At 39.3% G+C, this 13,950-nt stretch overlaps 1 protein-coding gene across 2 annotated transcripts in view; it reads left to right on the forward strand.

Moving 5' to 3' along the window:
- The window catches only part of MSR1 (macrophage scavenger receptor 1), a 58,627-nt gene extending 54,960 nt beyond the window's left edge, over positions 1-3,667 (forward strand). The window contains exon 10 of one of the 2 annotated variants that reach the window (XM_081128140.1): positions 1,595-3,667. In XM_081128140.1, the coding sequence (XP_080984266.1) occupies positions 1,595-1,728 (134 nt within the window). In that variant the 3' untranslated portion in view covers positions 1,729-3,667. The remainder of the gene's footprint in view (positions 1-1,594) is intronic. The other variant, XM_081128141.1, reaches the window with a different exon arrangement.
- The last annotated feature ends 10,283 nt before the right edge of the window (positions 3,668-13,950 follow it).

The raw sequence follows: 13,950 nt of genomic DNA on the forward strand, positions 1-13,950 counted from the left end.
TGCCAGACACACAATTCTAAAATGCAGTTATGATGTCCTTTCTTTTTGTAGCTCACAATATAAAATTCAAAAAGTTTTATAGCACGGTCCCAGCTTTCTATTCAACCTTCCTTTTCCCTCATTAATATGGTTTGTGTTTAAAAGGAAGCCAGGAGACTGTTAACTATTCTAAAACCTCAAGCATGTTCATGCTGCGCCCCCATACGGAATGGATTCTTTTTTTATATACATGGAAACTTCTATCCATTTTTTGAAGTTGGGTCAGATTTTATCTACATTGTTATAAAATTCTCAACATCTGTTAATTTATTCTTATATAATATGCATATGCTACTATATATTATACACATTGTTAATCATGCACATATTGTTATTTATTGAGCTCACAGAATATTTGAAAAATCAGTAAGAGCAATGCTATAATATGTGCTATTATTTATGCCTCTTTGAAAAACAAGGCTTGATTTAACTGTTTTATAGCTACCCAAAGGTCTGTTTGTAAGTTGAATTTAGTATTTCTAAATGTTTTATATAGCTCTTCTGACCGAAAGAGAACCTTTTAACATGATCCCAATGAAAAAAATTCTCCACCAGTTTGCTAAGGTGTTTGTTGAAATTTAGCTGCTAAATCATCAGTTTCTTGATGGCATGAAATGTTCTTGAAATTCATTAGGAGGTCTGCAATATTGTATGTTTAACAAAACCCAATGAAATCATTCACTTAGAAGTTTTCAGAGGTTCTGTTTCTAACTGTCTTGAGACTAAAAGAAAGAACTTTAATATATGAACCACTTAGGAAAATTTTAGAGAATATCAGAAAACATTTCCAGGTCTTCAGTTTTAAAATTATCTTTCCTTGCTATGAATTCCTTTTAAAAAAGCACTTGTTTTCTTATTCATTGATAAAACACCATCCTTATCTTACAAGTGGCAGTTAAGTTTATTTAGATGAATATCTTCTAGGTAGCCCGCCTCTGACAGCCTTTGTCTTGCCTTCTGAAGTGTCTGAGGAATAGTTCAGAAGAGTGTGAGCGGTGTCATTTTCTGTGTGTGCTTACAGTGAAGAATCCGTGGTCTTTTTGCAGGACAGTTTGTAAGCCCTTTGCTGGGTGTAGTGGTCTTCACTTAATTAAAAATAGATAATGTTTGCTACACCAGGCACATAAAATTGAAATACATGGAAGCTAAGAAAAGAACTCCAGGATACCTTGGGTCCAGGTCTGCCTCTGACCCATGCACTTGGATCATCAGGTCATTACATGTATCCATTATTATTGAAGCTTATTTCTTTTCTTATTTTAAAAAATAATTTGTGAAATGCTTAGAGGAAACCAATCATCCTTTAATCTATAATTTTGTAGAACTGTGTACCTTTGTTATAGCTCTTCCACTTTGGATTTTAGTATTTCACACATTGACAGAATATAAAGTTTTCTGGGGCGGAGGTTTGGTTTTGAATCCTCATAAAGAGCAGAGGGCTTGGGTATAGAAAATGACCAACACATTTTGTTAAATTAGTGAGTGAATAAATGGCTTTGTTCCATTCAGACATAAACACTGTACTGTCTAATGTGATTGTATCTGATTTTTGTAGGTATTGGTCCGATATGGCTGAATGAAGTATTTTGTTTTGGGAGAGAATCGTCTATTGAAGGCTGTAAAATTCAGCAGTGGGGCGTGAGAGCCTGTTCACATGCAGAAGACGCTGGAGTCACTTGCACTTTATGACGTATCATGTTTTATTCACATTGATGAAATCGTTGCACAATGATTTTTATTACTTTGCTCCATTCAAATCAACATAATGGATATTTAAGAGATTAAGAATATTGTCCAAAAATAAGGAATATTTTAAAAAATCACTGGATAAACATATTGAAGACCTTCATACTTACTGTATGCCTGTTTTTGAACCATTTTAACACCTAGATTGTCAAATAGAATTTTATAAGGATGTATATATTGAATTGAATATCTTCAAGTTTAAGGCTTCTAGATTACAAATGTCAGTAATAATAGAAACAAATTTTAACCAATGCCTCCAATTTATATCTTTACCACAAGATTACAAACTTTTTTTCATTTTTGACTTATTTGTAATCTATTTCATTGATTTTAATTTAATTACTTTCTGAATAATGAGAAGGTTGAGAAAATTTCTTTGGCGCCAAGTGTGCAAAATCTCCAATCCATACATATTTTTGAAGAAAGAATCTTGTCCAGCTATCAAGATCTCTGATGAGCAATAACTTGGCTGTTAGATAACCAATGTAAATGATAAGTTTTGGCCATGTAAAACAGTTTCACATGTTCATATATTAACATGGTCAATAGTAACACAGTTAATAATAACATGGTTATTTTACATGGTCATGCACTGACAGTTATTTTACTGAATCATAAAGTTAGTTGAAAGCAGGACTTATGAGAAAAGATGGGCCTACCATTGCTCTATGTATCTAAATAATTGTGGATCAAGAATGTCCTTTTCAACATGGAGCTCAGATTATTATGCATTTAACTTAAGTTTAATAGTGACCTTGTTAGAATTCTAACACACAGTGTTTAAAATTTAAATGCATCTACTTACTCCATTGAAGCTAACAGCATGCAAATGTCTTGAGTACAGAAGGAACTATTCTGTGGTCTTGCAGAAAGTCAGTCCTACCTCCCACTACTGTGCTGGGTTCCTATTGCATTGATGTAACAAAATACATTTTCCAAAATTCTCTTTCCTTACATTGTTCTGGTTTATCATGGACCACAAAAGGCATTTTGCATGGGATTGGGAAACAGGGTTTAGCAGCAGCAATCGTTATCTTTATGCTCAGAATGGCACAGCAGAGCGTCCACAGCACACACAGGTTGTCCCTGCTCTGCTGGCTGACCTGGTTTGCAGGACAGCAGTGCCTGGAGCTCCCAAAGTTCCCCCAGGAGCCTCCTTCAGTTTCTCACACCCCTAGGCCAGGTGCATATTTAGCTCCATGGTGAATTCATCACCTTCTCCTGAGGACATCTGAACCACCCAAGTTGGAGGCAGTGAGAAATTAATGCAGGTCCCAGCTCATCCTCACGGGTTCCATTTTGTCCCTGGTCTCTCCCGGTTCATGTCCATCTTTCTTTCTTTCTTTCTTTTTTCTTTTGTTAATTCTCATCTGAAAATATTTTTTCCATTGATTTTTTTAGAGAGAGTGGAAGGGAGGGAAGGGGAGAGAGAAAGAGAGAGAGACATCGATGTGAGAGAGACACATCGATTGGTTGCCTCCGGCATGCACCCCAACCACGGTCGAGGACTGAACCTGCAACCGAGGTACGTGCCCTTGACTGGGAATCGAACCCATGACCCTTCAGTGCTTGAGCTGATGCTCTAACCACTAGGCCACATGGGCCAGGCCCATCTTCCTTCCAAACTGCCACCCTGCTGACTTCAGATGACCTAGCACCAGGCACAAAAACAACAAACATTTCTCAGATTGCTTAATCAGCAACCAAAAGGCACAACTGCGTAAGATCAAATCTGTTGAGGGGAGCAAAGGAAGAGTTGCTCTGGACTTGGACAGTGGCCTTAGGCAGGAAAGTGGACAAGAGACTATAGGGCATTTAATAATTGCAGTGAACTGGGTATTTAGAATCTTCCAGTTTATAAAGAAATAAAATTATTTGTAATTATTTCAGCTGTTTAACTGTTTTCTGAAGGCAGTGCTGGGCTGAGATCGAAACACAGGGGCCCAGGTTTTAAAAGAGTTACATAAAGAATCAGACTCTTACCCTGTAGGTTTTTCTACAACAATGCCAAGTACACAAGTGGTTTTTCAAAAGGGAAATCACTATATTATTGTTAATAACTCTAGAATTGAATGTGACCCTTAAAGCTCTTTGGGGTTCCCTGAATGAAAAACTTGAGGATTACACTCCTAGCTAGAGTAATTTTAGGTTACAGAGGGAAAAGCAGGCTGAAATACATTGTTAATCAACCATTAAGAGCCTCCCTAGGGCCAAGTCGTTCAATCAAACCTGTAAAACATTTCAATTATTTTCAAAAAAGCCTTTGATGCTTCATTTTTACAACATTTCCCTAAAAAAGACTGATGAAATTAATGGCATAAATTATTCCTTTAGTTCCTTTTTTAAATTCATAAAGTAATCTTCCAGTGGTTCAATGATGGAATAAAGTGAACAGCCAGCCACTGTTCTGAATCAGGGCCTATTAGGGCGGCGAGGCCCTCACTCCCGAGAACCAATCTGTGGTCCGTCCGGGCCAGCTGGCAGGTGGAGCGAGGAGAGGGGGGAGGAACAACCTGGAGAGGTCAGGATACGTGAAAAGGCCAAACAAAAGCAGAAACCAGGAGGGAGAACAGGAGGAGAGGAAGGGACAGGAGGAAGAGGGGGGGAAGGAGGGAAGGAAAGCGGACCGAAGGCGGCAGATTCGAGGAACAGCAAATTCGCCCATCATGACTTCGTCTGCGTTGAAAGTTCTGAATTAAAAGGTAGGCCCGATTGTGGGATTTTTAAACATCTTATGCTGGAGAAATGAGGTAACAAATTAATCGGGGGGAAGTGGCTCCCAGGACGGTAGGCGTATTAGACGGTCATTTCTATCTTAATCATTCAAATCCTACAGTCGACTTCCTGCTTAAAACAGAGTTTTATTTCGTTTTACGGGTAGTAAAGGAATCAAGACTTTTAAGAGAACATGCTTGTTATGGAAAAGCTTCCTACCAGTGGCTGGGTGCTCAGGCGGTGACCGAAGGCGACGGCCACGTGTGGACTTGACTTCTGTTTACTTAGCACGCCGTTTGTTCTGTTCCATTTTCAAATAGAACCACCGTATTATCCTCTAATTATTAACATTAAGAAAAGTTATATTAAGAGGAAGCACAAATTCGTGACGTTCCCTGTCTGTGGATTATGCTTTTCCCGTAGAGCTATAAACTGAACCAATTCCTTATTATTTTCCAAGCGTCTCCTCCAGGAACCTAGAGCAGCGTCGTTTCCCAAAAAGGCTAGAATTTCTCAGAAAGCCGCAGGCGGGGAGCCGGGCTTTCTGTCCGGGCCGTGCCTCCTGCCTGCTGCATGTTGTCTGGGGCTCACTGTGCCGCTGACCCTCAAACCCTAGCGACTGAACTGGGAATGATTGTATGCGACTTACCTACCAGGTGCGATGGTGAGGCCCAGAGGTGGGCCTTAGGGCCAAGCAGGAGCCGTTCATTTCTCTCCTCCCCCTCGTATTTACCAGCCGCCTCCTCACATTTGCTGGTGCTAATACAAGTAGAGAAACTGAATTCTGGTGAAGTGACTTCTGTTTTCTAGGCTGTGTTCTTTTCATGTTTATGTGACTCTGAGATCCTCACACATTAGAGCTCTCTGAGGGTTAAAGATGGGATAGTGCTCTGTAAATTAAAGTGGGACGTTAATCGTGCATCTAGCATGTTTAATTTACTCAGGTCTTTAGGAGGGAGAAATGCTGTGCGAATCCACTTAGTCTCATTCCGTGAAGAAATTACCTTGTAAACTGAAAACATAAAGAAACAATAAGGGGACCGTTTCTAAGGCCGCCTGGGGCACTTGGCCTGTCCCATGCAGCCAGCCAGCTCCCGGCCTCCACAGCATCCAGAGAAAGAAAAGGGACGGGCGAGAGTGATGAGTTCAGACTGATCCTAAGTGGAGCCGGCAGAGAGCTCAGGTCAGGAAGCCAACCGGTGAATCCGCTTCCCTCCACCGTCTAGGGTTTCAGTCCCTGTACTGAGTGCTTTTCTCTCTTTACATCGGTTCTCTCCTATCTCCACTGATTTTTGCTTTATTATTTATTATTTTTCCTTTCCCCTCTCACTTCCATAAAAGCCTGGGGTTTCATTTCAAGCTGTTAGGTAAAACCGGCTGGTCCTAGAGGGCACAGCCCAGGCCCTCGTCCAAGCCGCTTGCTCACTTGGTCATCAGGTCATCGGCCTGCACCTGGCATCCACTCAGGTCAGGCTGTGGAAGGTCACAGGCAAGCAGGACACCAGACAGAAAAACAGCCTGGGCCCTTCTTGGGAAGGGGTTATGACCTAAAGGGAAATAATGGGATTGGCACAGGAGATTTTTATAAGCAGTGCCACAGAAAGATGGAGCTGTAACAGCCTGAGCAGAACACTAAGCTGAAAACACACCAGCTGTTTCCTAGAAGAGCAGAGACTCCAACTCAGGAGTTTTTCATTGGATTTAAGAGGCGTCCAGGAGCCACAAGAACGCCATAGAGGGGGACGTGGCACCTAATGATGACGGAGGCTAGGAGGAAAGTTGGTTTGTGCAGGCTTGAGGGATGGGCAATGCCCACTACCAGGCAGCTGTTGAGCTGGATAAGGGGCCTCTTTCAGCCGGCAGGGATGCCCCTCTTCTGCTCCACAGCAGTTTGTGGGCTGAAGGGTCATGATGTCCCTAACAAAATTAAGCAAGCCAAGGACACTTTCTGTGCTTAACAATTGTCATCTTTAAAATAAGATATTTTACACCTCGACTCAAACCTCACAGTGTCACTGTGGTGATAGAGTCAGATTCTATATGAAAATCTGTGTGAGCTGCACAGCCTGGCGTTTAAATTAGCCTTATTATGATTGTTATCTAGGAAGAAAAGGAGAGGGGGAGGCAGAGAAAAGGTTCCTCTTTTATGCTCAAGGACTGAGTCTGGCTTAGTATAATTTTGAGTATGGAATTAGACATATGCAGAGGATGAATCTTAATATATGATAATATTATAAGTTTCTTAGTAGTTTTGATTAATCATTTTGGCATAATTGCCTTGCTTTATTGTATAATTCATGTTATGACATTGCCAGGTGCCAGCACAGTTCGTAATAGAGACTCTGCTTTAATTTCCATATTTTGCTTAAAAGGCTTACACAAGATGCACCTGGGCCTATGAGAGGCGCAGTGTTAGGAGGGAAGCTTTAGGGAGAGAATTTTGGGCACGGACTCCTCCCTCATTACCAGTAACTCCTGTTCCAAGGTCATGGTCAGACGTGAGTTTGGTGCCAGTTCCATCACATAGGAGTTTAAACTCTATAAGCATCAGTTGACGACCATCAGTTTTCGCATCTGTGTATATGAGGATAACAAAAGTGCTTTCAGGTTTGTTGCTAAAATTAATAAAATGTGAGGGCAATTGAAGGTATGCTGGTGTTATATAAGAAGTTATCTAGAAGGGAGGCTTTCTCTACATTGAAGGACAGTTTGAGGGGAGCTTTATTATCAGCTTTAGTGATGGGGACAATGTGTCCGCTTTAACTCTCGGGTGTTGAAATTCTAGCTCCCCACCCCTAGAGTCTTAAAAATATATATACTTTCATAACATGCAAGTCCACAGTAGAATGCTAACTTAAGGAGTTCATTTTGAAGGATTATAAATGTGTTTTCATAGTAATCAATCCTGTTTGTGTGCCCTAGTCAGCAACGGGAAGGGATCGAGCTCTTTTCCCACTCCCTATCTCTCTTATGCAGCAAACTCATTGATCCCTTAGTGTCTTTCCAGCTGTCATTCGAAAACAGTTCAATTCCTTTATCACTTTATTCCACTGGTAATGTGACATATAATATTACAGTCCAGTGCTTCTGAACAATGCTCCATTTAGAAGGTAATGTGAATAACTACTAGTTCAAGCAGAGAATTGTCAATAGGCCATAAACAGGTATTTGTCCATATAAAGTATCAGTCCCTGCTTTCCTATCATACCCTTTACCTAAGCACTGTGTTAGTTTTGATGTCTCTGTGCAATAATCATTTCATTTTTGAACTTTAAAATAAGTCTTTAAATGACTCATGCATCTGCTTAGCTGAGGAGCCATGACCTTCCCTGAGTGCTGATGCCAGGACACATCTCCTGAGCTCTCTGGGTGTTCGCTGACTTTTCAAGGCACATTTTATAAATTAAAGCTAATGGAAAACAATTTCCAACTTAAATAGTTGACAGAAAATATAATAACTTAGTTATAAATCATTTTCATAGCTGAGTATTCTCTCAGATAAGAATGATGGCATCCTGGAATCAGTAGCTTTTAGAGACTGGAAATAGAAGGATCTGGAATTGAAAAGAAATGTAAAATAGAGAAAACTGTTGATTTCCCATCGTTTGTAATACTTGAGGATCTATCAAGAAGGCAGAGTAGGAAGAGAAGGTGAGGGCTACCACCCCTACTCTGGCGAGGGCATGATGGGACATAGGATGGGCCTGGCTGAGGGAGATTTGTTGAACTTTAGTTGCACACTTTGCCCTGAGGCATCTGAAACAATGCAATAAGGTGACCTAGCTTGCAGATTGAATATGGAAAGGGGGAATTTAAGTGCATACCATGGTAGGTGAAAAGGCACAATGGAAGGGACACAGTGTCTGAAGTCTAGGAGACCTGGGTTCAAATCCTGCCTTTGCATCCACAAGTTTATTACTTGTAATCTTAGGCCAATTATTCAACCTTCCTTGGACTCACTGATCTTATCTCTCATAGTAAATTATGTGATAATAATTATCATGAAGAAACATGGCAATCTTCTAGCTCATTGGCAGCCTCAGTAAATGTTGTGCACTGTAGTCTGATTCAGTCCTTGGAAAAGCAGACCAGTGATCAGCATCTGTGCTCATGAATAATAGGATTCAGGCCTCGGGACCAAAGGGAAAGCAGAGGGGACTAGCAGGAGGCTAGAGCCTATTGAAACTCGAACTGGTGTCAACAGTGGACTAAACCAGATAACTCTTGGCCACCTAGGAGCCTGCCAAATTCAGGCAGAGTATGAGTGGGATGAGCTAAGTCACCCCAAGTTGGAGGAGCCACCTGGCGTCCTAGCCTTTAGTCTTGGGACATGATGAGCCTCTGAGCTCTGCAGTAAGGAGGACTGGAAGCACAGTTCCCCACAGGAGCCACGGAGTTGGAGATGCTGCTGTGTCCCAGCTTCCCCAACAGAGGCAGCAATAAAATTTTAAGAGATTTTTCTATTCTGCCCAGATGTTTTTGGGAACATCCTGCTTCAAGGTTAGATTAGTACGCAAATTAAAAACTTGTCAGAAGGAAGAGAAGATACTCATTCTTGACTCCCCTCATAGATATATGAACAAACTCATCCAATATTCCTCCATCAAGCCCTTAGAAAATGGTCTCCATTGCTTAGGGGTCAATTTTAGGAGGTGTCACCTAGACTGTGTTACCCTGCAGTGGTTTCTTGTCTAAGCAGCTAGGTTTTGCTGAGGCTCCACCTCCCAAATATTAGCGATGTAATCCAAAGGATCTGTCTCACTATGATAACATCCCCAACAGGGGCTATGTTGAGAAGCTGAAAGATTGGTACTCGAGCTGTGGTTTTTTAATTCCAGGTTTACAGAACCAGGTCTGTATGCCATCTCTGAGCTCAGCTGCTCTGTGGCCCTATTCAACTCGTTCCTTAGTCCCTCTCTGAAGGCAGGGGTCCGGAATCCTGCTATTTTCCGTTTATTATCCCTCCAACCTAAATCTTAGCAGTGGAGAGTGATGGAAGGTGGCCAGTGTGGTCCCATATGTCCACAGGGAGTCCAACCCAGCACAGTCATGTTACTCACTCTTTCTGCTTCCTTTCTATGTATATTAGGTAGGAAACAGCATGAACAATTAGAGCCTAACGTAGACCAGCACAGATATGAAAGTGTGATATATGATATTAGAAAGTTAGAAAGTTAGAAAAGATATTCTCTATTGTACTGAGAAGACTGGTCATTCATATATGGTAAAACATGCAATCAGTTCCCGGCTTCTACCAAGCACAAAAATCCAGTCCTAGTCAATTAAAGATCAAATGTTTAAAGCCAACCTGTAAAACTAATAGGAAAAATAACACAGGAGGATATCTTTATAGCTTCCTTGTAGGGAAATAGTTCTTAAGTGGGACAAAAAATAGAAACTATAATGAAAATATCGATGAATTCTGCCACATTAAAAAATCTTTATAGGAATCTAAATACATAAAACAGAGAAGAAAGACAAGGCAAAAATTGAGGTATTTGCAATGCATATGATTGGAAAATAATTGGTTTCCATAAAATGATAGAACATCTAAAATCAAAATAGAAAAAAAAAAGACAATAGAAAAACGGGCAAAAAAATATGACTAGCAACTGACAGAAAGCAAACCAAGCAGTAACTAAGAATAGCAAGCTAAACCACAATAAGGAATTATTTAACTGTTTCCTGCCCTGTAAGGCCCACCTTAAAATCACCCAGCCCAGTTTCTAAAACTCCATAAATATCCTTCCTTGCTTTTCACCTTCTGAAACACTTTGAGAACTATGTCAGAGTTGTATGTTTTTACTGCAGTAAGTTAATAAACTTTACTTGATTAGCAATTTATCCAGGTGATCTTTTGGACAGTATAAATAAAATACATTTATTTATTTTTTTAAAATTGAGATTTTATTGCTTGTTCTGAGGATAAGTACAGACATTTCAATTCTTAATGATGAACATACTATATTTAGACTAAAAAGAAATAACCTATTGCTATACATACCAATATAAGTAAATCTCACAAAAATATTATTGACTTAAAAACAATAATAATAAAACAAAAACTGCTGTAGAGAAATAGTTTACCTCCAATTATTTAAAATTTAAATGAATGCAAATCAATAGTATAAGTTATTTAAGGATACATACAAATGTGATCAAAATTGAAAAAATAAAGATAGATAATATACACCAAGTTGAGGATTTGAAAAGTGGGAATTGAGAGAGACTGGATTGCAATCAGAAAACATAAAGGAAGTTGGAACTGCATTTGTAATGTTTTAACTCTCAAGATAGATGGTGGCCTCATAGGTGTTCATCTCATTATTATTTAAATCTTTTTGCAATTTTAATTATTTCCTAAATTTTAAAGATAAAAGTAATATAGTGGTACAATATTTGAAGGTGATTGTTTCCAGAAAGAGGGAATGATAGTGTCAAATGGTGCTGAGTGTTCAAAATTTAAAAAGTAAAAAGTGTTCTTTGCATTTTAGGACCTCGTAAGTTATTGTAGACTTGGAGAAAGGAGAGTGGGATGGTAGGAAGAGAGGTTGAGAATAGACTGAAAACTGTGGAGATAGTGACAGGGAGTATAGGCAATGTTTATGAAAGATAAATTTACTCCAACTGAACACTGTTGTGAGATGGCCTGCGCACAGTTCAAAAACAATACACCATGAAGAGGTTTATCTTGTATGCTTTACTCTATATATTCTCCTGTCACACTTTAAACCAACAAACGTAATCAGTTCCTCCACTGAGAAGCAGCAAAAGCACAAATATTTGTAGTGATGCAGTTTGCATTTTTAGAGACCTTAATTGCCTTGACTACAGACCACTTTACATAACTATGAAACAGTCAGAAAAGGTCAACAGGGTGGGTACAGTGGAGTAAATTTACCTAAGAGTTTCCATTTGTTGCCTGAGCTTTAGGGATATGAGGCAAAGGAGAGCTGGAGAAGGAAAGATCTAGGAATCAGAGAAAAGACAGAGAAAAACAGGAGAAGTGAGGATTAGGGAAAGCCTTCCTAAATTTGCAATTACTGACTCATGAGAACTCATTTAATACTTTCATTTCCTTCAATAAATACATTCACAATTAAAAATGCATTATCTGTGTATAACACATTGCTCTCTTCTTGAAGCAGCCAAAGCTCAAGTATTTAACTAAATGATGATGTTACTTGTGATGTTGGCTCTGGGTTCGTGAGTTTGGCAAAGAAAGAATTCCGAGCCAAGATTCTAGCACAAGAGGAAGTTTATTTAGCCTGCAAAGTGGAAGTACATTAGAAGAGAATCAAACTGGCTGCTCAGATTGCTGCCTTGGACTTTTAGAAAGAAGGAAAGTCACAGAGGCAGAAAAAGTGAGCCAGCTGGGCTGCATGGACTCAGGAAACAAGTTATAGAGGGAAAGAAAGGCCCTTGGAGACAGGTTCAGGGGGTTAACTTGGGATGAGCTGCCGCTTCCCACTGCTCCCCTGGTTGCAAGTCTTGTGAGGACCCTTAGAATTTAGGAGAAAGCAAGCAAAGATACATGCCTGAAGAAAGAAGGTACAGGTGTGCTCTAGAGAGAGAGAAAGAGAGAGAGAGTGTGTGTGTGTGCACTGGGTCCTTTGTCTTAAGGGTTTTTATCTGTTTTCTAAAGGCAGAGCTTTGGTCAAAGTATAGATAATATATAGGCCTCAGTTGTGTTTCAGCTCCAGGCCCAGAAAAGCAGCAAAACCAGATGAGGTGACACCATGGCTGACATCAGGACCAGATGCAATGACCAATGAACCTCTCTATCCTAGCATCAACTAATCAGTAGAGACCACAACACTCACCCTATATTCTCATTTTGATGAATCAGTATATTAAACAACACACCTGGAAAGCTGATGAATATTCTATTGAGATCTTCCCTGACACCTCCCCTAAAATTCCTCTAGCTCCATCCATGCTGTTGAAAATGGCCAGATTCTATACTTTTTATGACTGCGTAATATTTCTGTGTGTGTGTGTGTGTGTGTGTGTGTGTGTGTGTGTGTATCATATCTTCTTTACTAACTCATCCATTCATGGACACTTAGGTTGTTTCCATGTCTTGGTTGTTGGGCATAATACTAGAGTGGACATAGGGTTGCATATATCATTTTGAATTACTATTTTTGTTTTCTTTGGTTAAATACTCAGAAGTGGAATTGCTGGGTAATATGGTATTTCTATTTTTAGTTTTTTAAGGAATCTCCATACTGTTTTCGAGTGGCTGCACCAATTTGCAGTTCTTTCAATAGTGCTCAAGGGTTTCCCTTTCTCTGCATCCTTACCAACACATTACTTGCTGACTTTTTGATAATAGTCATTCTGACTTGTGTGAGGTGGTATCTCATTGTGGTTTTGATTTGCATTTTTTTTGTAAGTAATGATGTTGAGCATCTTTTCATATGTCTGTTGGCCATCTGTATATTTTCTTTGTACATGTCTTTTCATGTTATCTGCCCATGTTTTTATTGGATTGTTTATTTTTTTGCTATTAAGTGCATGAGTTACATATATTTTGGATATCAGTGACAAATGACTAGTTGAATTAGTGGACTAATCACACTGTGAGGTATTAAAATGCAAAATCACTATATTATACATCTGCAACTAATGTAACTAATATAATATTGCACACCAATTATATTTAAATTTAAAAAAAAACTAGAAAAAGGGGAAAAAAGATTGAGTGTTTTTTGTGAGTTTGGCTCCTGAGTATTCTACATGAGTATTATGGAAGAACAAATGTTATGTATGATATAGACAATCAATTTATATCCACTATCCCATAATGAAAACAAGAGATCCCTTTCGGCCAGAGTACCTCGGGTACCAAATCTGTATCAAATCTGTTGTGTTATGTCTGCACTAAGGATCAGGATCCATGTCAGCCAAACCTCCCACCTCCACTCCTAACAGCTTAGGGCTAAAGAGTTTCTGTACCAGTATCTCAAAGGACAATATAAACAACACCCCTGCAGTACCTGGGAAGAATATTAAACTCTGCAGGTCCAACGAAATCTTCTTAAAGCATCACCTTGATATACTTTTCTGATGTCTAAGTCTATTAGTAACAATATTGGCTGCTGTCCCAGATGCAAAAATAATGATAGGGTCTAATACTTGATTTCTAGGTAGTCTTGTCAACTTATAAATCTTTGTATACTTAGCACACTGGTTTGTCCATGGGAGGGATGCAATAAATGTTGGGCAATTAAATGGAAAGCATGAGTGAGAATTACTTCTGGAATTCAACTTTTAACACAATATCAATTTATATGAGCATATAATTTTGGATAAGAATTGGTATCTTTACTTTGCTGACAGTTTCTTAAATTTTAGAAGCCTATTGCTTCCCTAAACTCTATTTTATTCTTTAAAAAATCAATTTCCCTCACTTGAATTACACTAATATTTTAGCTGGGAGTAAGG

Source organism: Miniopterus schreibersii (assembly GCF_964146895.1).
Source record: "Miniopterus schreibersii genome assembly, chromosome: 2".
Taxonomy (NCBI): Eukaryota; Metazoa; Chordata; class Mammalia; order Chiroptera; family Miniopteridae; genus Miniopterus; species Miniopterus schreibersii.